Source organism: Limulus polyphemus, unplaced genomic scaffold, assembly GCF_000517525.1.
Source record: "Limulus polyphemus unplaced genomic scaffold, Limulus_polyphemus-2.1.2 Scaffold2136, whole genome shotgun sequence".
In the NCBI taxonomy this organism is placed as follows: Eukaryota; Metazoa; Arthropoda; class Merostomata; order Xiphosura; family Limulidae; genus Limulus; species Limulus polyphemus.
In genome coordinates, this window is record NW_013667746.1 from 19,959 (window position 1) to 27,459 (window position 7,501).

The 7,501-nt window shown below is 32.1% G+C and overlaps 1 protein-coding gene across 1 annotated transcript in view; it reads left to right on the top strand.

The window, feature by feature from the left end:
* The first annotated feature begins 241 nt into the window (after positions 1–241).
* Positions 242–7,501, top strand: part of LOC106466053 (probable cationic amino acid transporter) — a 29,526-nt gene continuing 22,266 nt past the window's right edge. The window contains exons 1-2 of the mRNA XM_022394006.1: positions 242–367; positions 1,696–1,849. Coding sequence (XP_022249714.1) covers positions 242–367; positions 1,696–1,849 — 280 coding nt within the window. The remainder of the gene's footprint in view (positions 368–1,695; positions 1,850–7,501) is intronic.

Sequence of the window (7,501 nt, forward strand, 5' to 3'; positions counted from 1 at the left end):
GGTTAAACATCTTTGTTCCTTACCGTCCCATTTATATAACAAATAGACAGTAATCTATAATTATATTATTCGAACACTGAAGCTAAAATAAAGCAATATCTCGTAGATTATATCGAGCTTAATATGTTTGGACTATGTTATAAAAACAAAATTTGTTTTAATGATTATAAAAACAAAGTTTATTATCGGTTTTGATTTATTATACTATTATGTCCTTCAGCTTACAACCAGAAAATATTCCATGGCCATGTTTACCAGCAAATCCGATCGAATTAAAGCCAAGCTCCTTATTCTTGTGGGGAAATTAATCCGGACTAAGGACCCGTCGTCAGATCTCCTGGACTCTGGGGTAGATAATAAACTCAAGGTATGTATCTGTCATCATCATGTCTCATACAACCATAATTCCATCGATAAGTACCAGTTATGAAATATCCTAGACGCTGCAGCAGATACCATGCTCAAGGTGCGTATCCGTCAACATCAGATGTCATACATGAGAAAAATATCTATCAATCTCAAGGTAAAGAACCAGTTATGAAATCCCCTGGACTCTGCAGCAGACACAAAACACAGGGTAAAAAAATAATAATCAAATATTTTGAAACCTGCAACAGACACTACATTCAAGATAAGTGTTCGATATCAGATATCCTACATCCGGCAACAGCCAACAAGATCAAATTGAGTATCATCATCAAATCTACTTTACTGCGTAGTAGACATCAAGCATAATTTAAGTAAGTATTCGTGATCAAATTTCTTGAAGCAGACAACTGATGTCACGTTCGCGCAAAAAAAATCTGTCATAAAATTTTCTATATCTGGTAATAGCTACTATAATCAAATCTGGATCCTGCAGGAAAACATCAGGCTCAGGGTAAGTATCCATCGTCAAATCTCTTGGATCTTGCAGGAAAACATGAAGTTCAGTGTAAGTATCCATCGTCAAGTCTCTTGGATCCTGCAGGAAAACATCAAGCTTAAGGTGAGTATTCATCATCAAGTCTTCTAGATCCTGCAGGAGAACATCAAGCTTAAGGTGAGTATTCATCATCAAGTCTTCTAGATCCTGCAGGAGAACATCAAGCTTAAGGTGAGTATTCATCATCAAGTCTTCTAGATCCTGCAGGAGAACATCAAGCTGAAGGTCTTCTACATTCAGCGTCAGTCAAATTCCCTCAACCATAAGTCTGAAAATCACATATTATGCTCAAGTTGATAATTCGTCTTCAAATATTAACATTGGATAAAAACCAACTTTTTAAAAATATAGACCCGTTTTGAGGCATCTTACACCAAAAGGTGGACATCAACTTATGGTATTGATGTGTATTTAATTTCGTGCACCTGACTCAAAGTAAAGATCCGTTCTCAGATTTTTTGAATCCGATACACGATTCTCAAGGTACTTATTTGCCGAACAGATGTCGAGGAACAAAAGAAAGATTAGTTAACAGATTTAGTATACAATTAACATAACAGCTCCTTAAAGTAAGGTTATATAATTGATTCCGGACCTGAAGATTGCTAAGATTCTATCACCAGTTTGTTTGAAGTTTGTAAAAGAAATTGGCCTCATAGTTTCCAATTTCCTGGTTCTTGGAACAAACACTCAGTTTCAGAAAGAATCTGCCACCGGCTCGCTTATATCTGGTAATATAAACTAGCCTTATGTTAATGTTATCTTTACAGAAATGCTTGACAACGTTTGACTTGATCTCTTTGGGGGTTGGAAGTTGTGTGGGGACAGGAATGTATTTGGTATCGGGGATGGTGGCCAGAAATGTAGCCGGACCTGGAGTCGTTTTATCATTTCTAATCGCTGCTGTGGCATCACTCTTTTCAGGTTTGGATTCGCCTTTCTGTCTATTATAATAACAAATGAGTTAATAGATAGACTGAAATAGAACGTATACATGTTAATTCTATCTACTGTCGTTCAGTCAAATATTTTAACCTAATTTTAAGCATTACATTCCTTACATTTTTCATTTATTTTTAAGGCTTAGAAAAACAGACTGATGCCCTGTTACAACAGTGGTAGGCCTAAATTTATGAAACTAAAGTATCGCGCATCTTTCTCATTGTCGTTTCGATACCCGTGATGGGCAGAGCACAGATAGTCCTTGTGTAGCTTTGTGCATAATTAAAAAACAAACAAACAATTTAGTTAAATTGTATAATTATTAAGATTACTCTAACAAGTATTTAGAATTAAGAGGAGTACAGTGTTAAAATCATTACACAATAAATAGTTATTAAAAACAGGGACTTGCCCTAAAAAAGAGACTACATATGTTTCGGTGTCCTATGACCTGAAGATGATGTCATAGGACACCGAACATATTGTTACGTATCTGCTTGTTTGTTAATTTCCGGTAGGATTTCTTTCCGAGGAACTTCAGCAATACAAGTCCTTTCTTGATTAAACGAGTTTATTATTTCTCGATACAAACCTTTAGTACACAGTAATTCCACTGTCAGTACGTTTTTCGTCACTTTAAACTTAACTTCTTTTATAATACACGCTATAAATTACAGCGATTCACAATCTCGAAAACACACACTAGCTCGAAACAGAATCGTAAATTACCCAGAACTCTCTCTATTCAATCCCGCAGGCTTTCCTGCCAGGCTTATATACTAAAAAAGAGGGCGTCTCGAACAAACTCGGTCTTCCCCGATAATTCATGATCATTCGAGAAATTCATCACGTGTTACCAATGTCACGTGAATTCCGCTGTGCTAGCAATATGTAGAGTTTTTTTTAAGGCTTTTAACGTTCTATTCCTTGTAAATAGATGTTTTACAAAAGTGTCGTTTTAAATCATTTACTCTAACAAGGTTCAATCCAATATTATATCTTTTCTACAGGTTTAAAGCCATTCTAAAAGTTATCGATCTGCTACAAGCACAATATTAAATGTAATTCCCGATTATTATATTAAGCAACTGTTTTCCATTTTTACGCCAAAGTCAATCAAACCAAAGCCTTTATTCGTTCATAAAACTTCATTCAAATTATTTATTCATACGTCATATTCTATCAGGCTTTAAATCAAAATCTATATTTATGAGGCTTTATTTTGAATTTCTAAAATTTATTTAAAAAATACCTTTCTATATATTAAAATCCATTATAAAAAGCCTTGAAAATACTTAAAAACATCAGTATATAACTTCTGCGTCAATAATAGATATCGTACTTCCATAGTCAAATATATTAATACATCAAGATAATACTTTTACCTGTAGAACAGCATCTTTCACGTCAGGGTCTACATTTATACATCAAAACTTTCAGTCAAGGCTTGAATTTAAACATAATGGTCCATCAAAAAATATGTTATATATTTTAGAATTAATCTAAGGCAAGATTTTTATCCAAACATCAAATTTTATAAACAAAACAACATTTTTATGCGTTAAAATCCATCACTACAAAATTTTCATTTATGGACCAAAATCTATGAAAAAAATTCTTCTTTCATTGATCAAAATTTTTGTATGAAGGCCCTTGTTTATACGGCAGTTTATACAGAGCATGGTCATAATTTCTGTGTGAAAATCCATAAAGAAACACTAAATTCCGATATTAAAATCCATCAAGACAAGGTCTAATTCATGTACCAAAACTCATCAATAAATCCTTTCATTTTTACATCAAAAGTCTCACCAAAAAAAGACTTACGTCCATATGTGAGGATCTATCGATACCATGTTTATATTAATATATCAAAATCAATTAAGAGTAGACTTCAATTCATACATTAAAATGCCTCAAAAAAGTTTGATTTATTCGTCAACTTTGATATATCGACGTAAAAACGACAATTTATTCTTCAAAATTAAATTAAACTAACCAAGGTATTTCCTTATTTATCAAAATTGAGCTACCATTTATGCGTCAATGTCCATCAGTACCTTTTAAATTATCAATGTGTTATTTTTATATTTGGCATCCAAGCGAGTTAATGAATCTTGAAGAGCTTATTGAGACATATGATTATAAAGATCATCATTGAAGTGAAAATATGCTGTGTAAACAACAGTTCAAAGGAATTTCTTAAATCATGATGTGATAAGCGAGTAAAATCGTCGAATATCTAAGATTAAGAAATTATTCATATTCACTTCAAGCCTGTAGTTAACGTGCTTCAGCAATCATTAAGCCATTCAATCCTGATTATGTAGTAATTTAAAAAAAGAAATATTATCCCCCTATTGACCTAGTTACTGTAATAGGCAGCTCTAGTCTTACAGTCTGCTTATAATCATTAATGTTAAGGCAAAAACCGACTCTTGTGTCACTAACACAGAATAGACGATTCAAATAACGACATTTCTATGGAGGCAAGTTCGACTTATGTATTACGTGTGTCGTATTGACAGCGAAGAAAATTATATTCTTATTGCTGGTGGTACTCGGAAAGACATTTACTGTTATTATTAAACACATGTATTTTTTCCCGCTAGTGCTATTAAAGTTCATGCTGTAAAGTTTGGTAGTGCTGTTAAAGGATAAATTATAAAGTTAGGTGGTATTATTCAGACATTATTGATGTTATTAGGACACTATTGTAGAGTTTGTAGTGTGTTGTTATACGGGTATGTTGTAGTGTTTGCTAGTATTATTGAAGTACTTACTGATATTATTAAGATGTATTAAAGTGTTTTCTCATGTTATTAGACAAATATTATACGTTTTCCGATGTTATTAAAACATTGTCTCTGATACTATTATTAAAGAAATATTGTAGTGATTTCTAGTGTTATTAAAACACATAGTAGTATTTGTTGGTGTTGTTAAATACACACGCAGTAGTGTTTGTTGGTGTTATTAAATACACACGCAGTAGTGTTTGTTGGTGTTATTAAATACACACGCTGTAGTGTTTGCTTTTAAGTACAGAGCTGCACAATGGGCTGTCTGTGCTTTTCCCACTGTGAATATCAAAGCTCGGTTTTAACGTTATAAATCCTCAAACTTCCCGCTGAGCCACTGATAAAGCCATATTGTATTGTTTTGTGGTGTTATGAAACACGAGTTGAAGTATTTGCTGGATTATAGTATTTGTTCGTGTTATTAACACATATTGTGGTGTTTTCTGGTATAATTAAGACATGTTGTATGTGATAGATTTACATTATAGTGTCTGATGGTGTTATTGAAACATTATGGTGTTTTCTACTTTTATTAAGATAAAACATTATAATTTCTGATAATGTTATTAATTAAGACGGGTATGTATTGTAGCGTTCGTTCATATGATTACGCATGTATTATATCGTTTGTTTGTGTTATTAGACAGGTATTGTAGTATTTTTGGTGTTGTTAAGACGTGTTCTTGTGTTTGCTGGTCTTATCGAAAAACATTTCTTCACCACTGTAAGAACATTCTTATAGCTAAATAAGTATTGGTAGTTTCAAACATGTATCGGTTTTCACTGGATTTGTGAAACATTCGTTAACAATGTTAACTCATAATATGTTAAACCTATGATGGCGGCGTAGAACGCCACCCCAGCATGTAGAATCTGTCTTTTTGGGACCGTGCCCTGTTTTTAATAAATCTTATATATTGTACAACTATGCAAGAACTTAACATTATATTACTTTTAATTTTCAATATTACACATGTTTCAAGTTTTATTGATGCCGTTGCCACCATATTTCAGGTTTCACTAATGATGTTATTACCACCATAAATGAGATGTTACTCCTAATGTTATCAACTACTTCAGGTCTTACGTATGATGTTGATACCATCATAGTTCAGGATTTACAGATAATGTTACCGCATGTTTCAGATTTTACGGATCATGTTACCATGTATTTCAGGTTTTGCTGCTGGTGGTACCATATATTTTAGGTTTTACGGTTGATGCTACCGCATGTTTTAAGTTTGATGTTTGATGTTACCATATATTTCAGGTTTTGCTGATGATGGTACCATATATGTATTTGACTCTGCGTCTATTATATTCTGTTGATGATATCCAGACTTTTAGTTATGATATTGCGATATATGATTTTTTTTTCTTATACTATTTGTTCTGACGATGATATTATCAAAGACGATTGTTTTGCTGACATTAATTGGATTTGTTCATGATATTGTCGCTCATGTTGGTTATTTTCCACTATTTTTTTCGGTTGATTATATTTGTATTCGTGGTAGATTTTACTAATTGGCTTACTATACATGATTGGTCCTACGCAACTTTCTTCATTTCAGTGGCATAAAGTTAAATATTGATTTTATTGTTTTTTTCTCGCGATAGTATTGCAGAAAACAATGTCTGACAACGTTAACAATTAATATTGGTTTTAACAGAACTATATATAAGAAAGAACAGAGGGTGATATATATATATATTTACAGATCATCTAACCAGAATGTCCTGATCATTCAAAAAAAATGTATGCTATGGTTATTGAAATAAGCTTTGTTTCTGGCATTAAGGAGGGCTGTTTTCACTATCATTAAAAAAACATGTTTTTCACATCATATACAAGAAATGGTTCTTGTGACGTAGACAAGATATGATAAAAACTGTTTTTATGATGTAGGAAGTGCAATGATTTGGAATATTTTGGAATTGTATAATATTGGTTCTGGTTTTACCATAAAACCATTGTTTCTGGATTTGTATAAAAGAAATGGTTCTGACACTGTTTTTGTATAAATTAATGGTTCTGGTTTTACCATAAAACCATTGTTTCTGGTTTTGTGCAAAATAAAGGGTTTGTTCTGGTTTTAGTATTGTACAAAAGAAGTTTTCTGGTGGAAAACAATGAATATTAGTTCTGATATTATATGAAAGAATGATTCTTGTCAGGTAGAAATATCATTGGTTTAAGTACTGTATGAAAGAACTGGCTCTGGTATTATATAAACAGAATGGTTACTGAGACTTTAAAAGGTAGTAGTTTCATATAATATAAAATAAACGGTTGTTGTGACATAGAAAAAGCAGTAGTTTCATATAATATAAAAGGAATAATTCTTGTCACTCATTGAAAAACATTAGCTTTCATATTGTATAGAAAAAATTGTTGTTATTACTCAGAAAGTACAGAATAAAAAAGGCTTAATAATAAAAAAAAAGATTCATTCTATCGCCTTACAAAGCAAAATAGTTTTAATGACGTACAAACAGAATTTGTTTTACTAAACTAGAAACAGAACTTGGTGTATCGACATACATGTGGTTATGATATCGTACAAACAAGATTTGTATTTTAAACTAGAAATAGAGTTTCAGCATCAACTTACAAATGATTTTAGTAACGTAAAAACATGATTTGTTTTTTAAGCTAAAATATAACTTAAGTAACGACTTGAGAGATTACAGCAGTTGTTGGAGGAAAAAGAAAAGAAACAAGAAGAGAGATTACAACAGCTGTTGGAGGAAAAAGAAAACAAACAAGAAGAACGAGAAAATAAACAAGAAGAGAGACTACAGCAGTGGTTGGAGGAGAAAGAAAACGAAC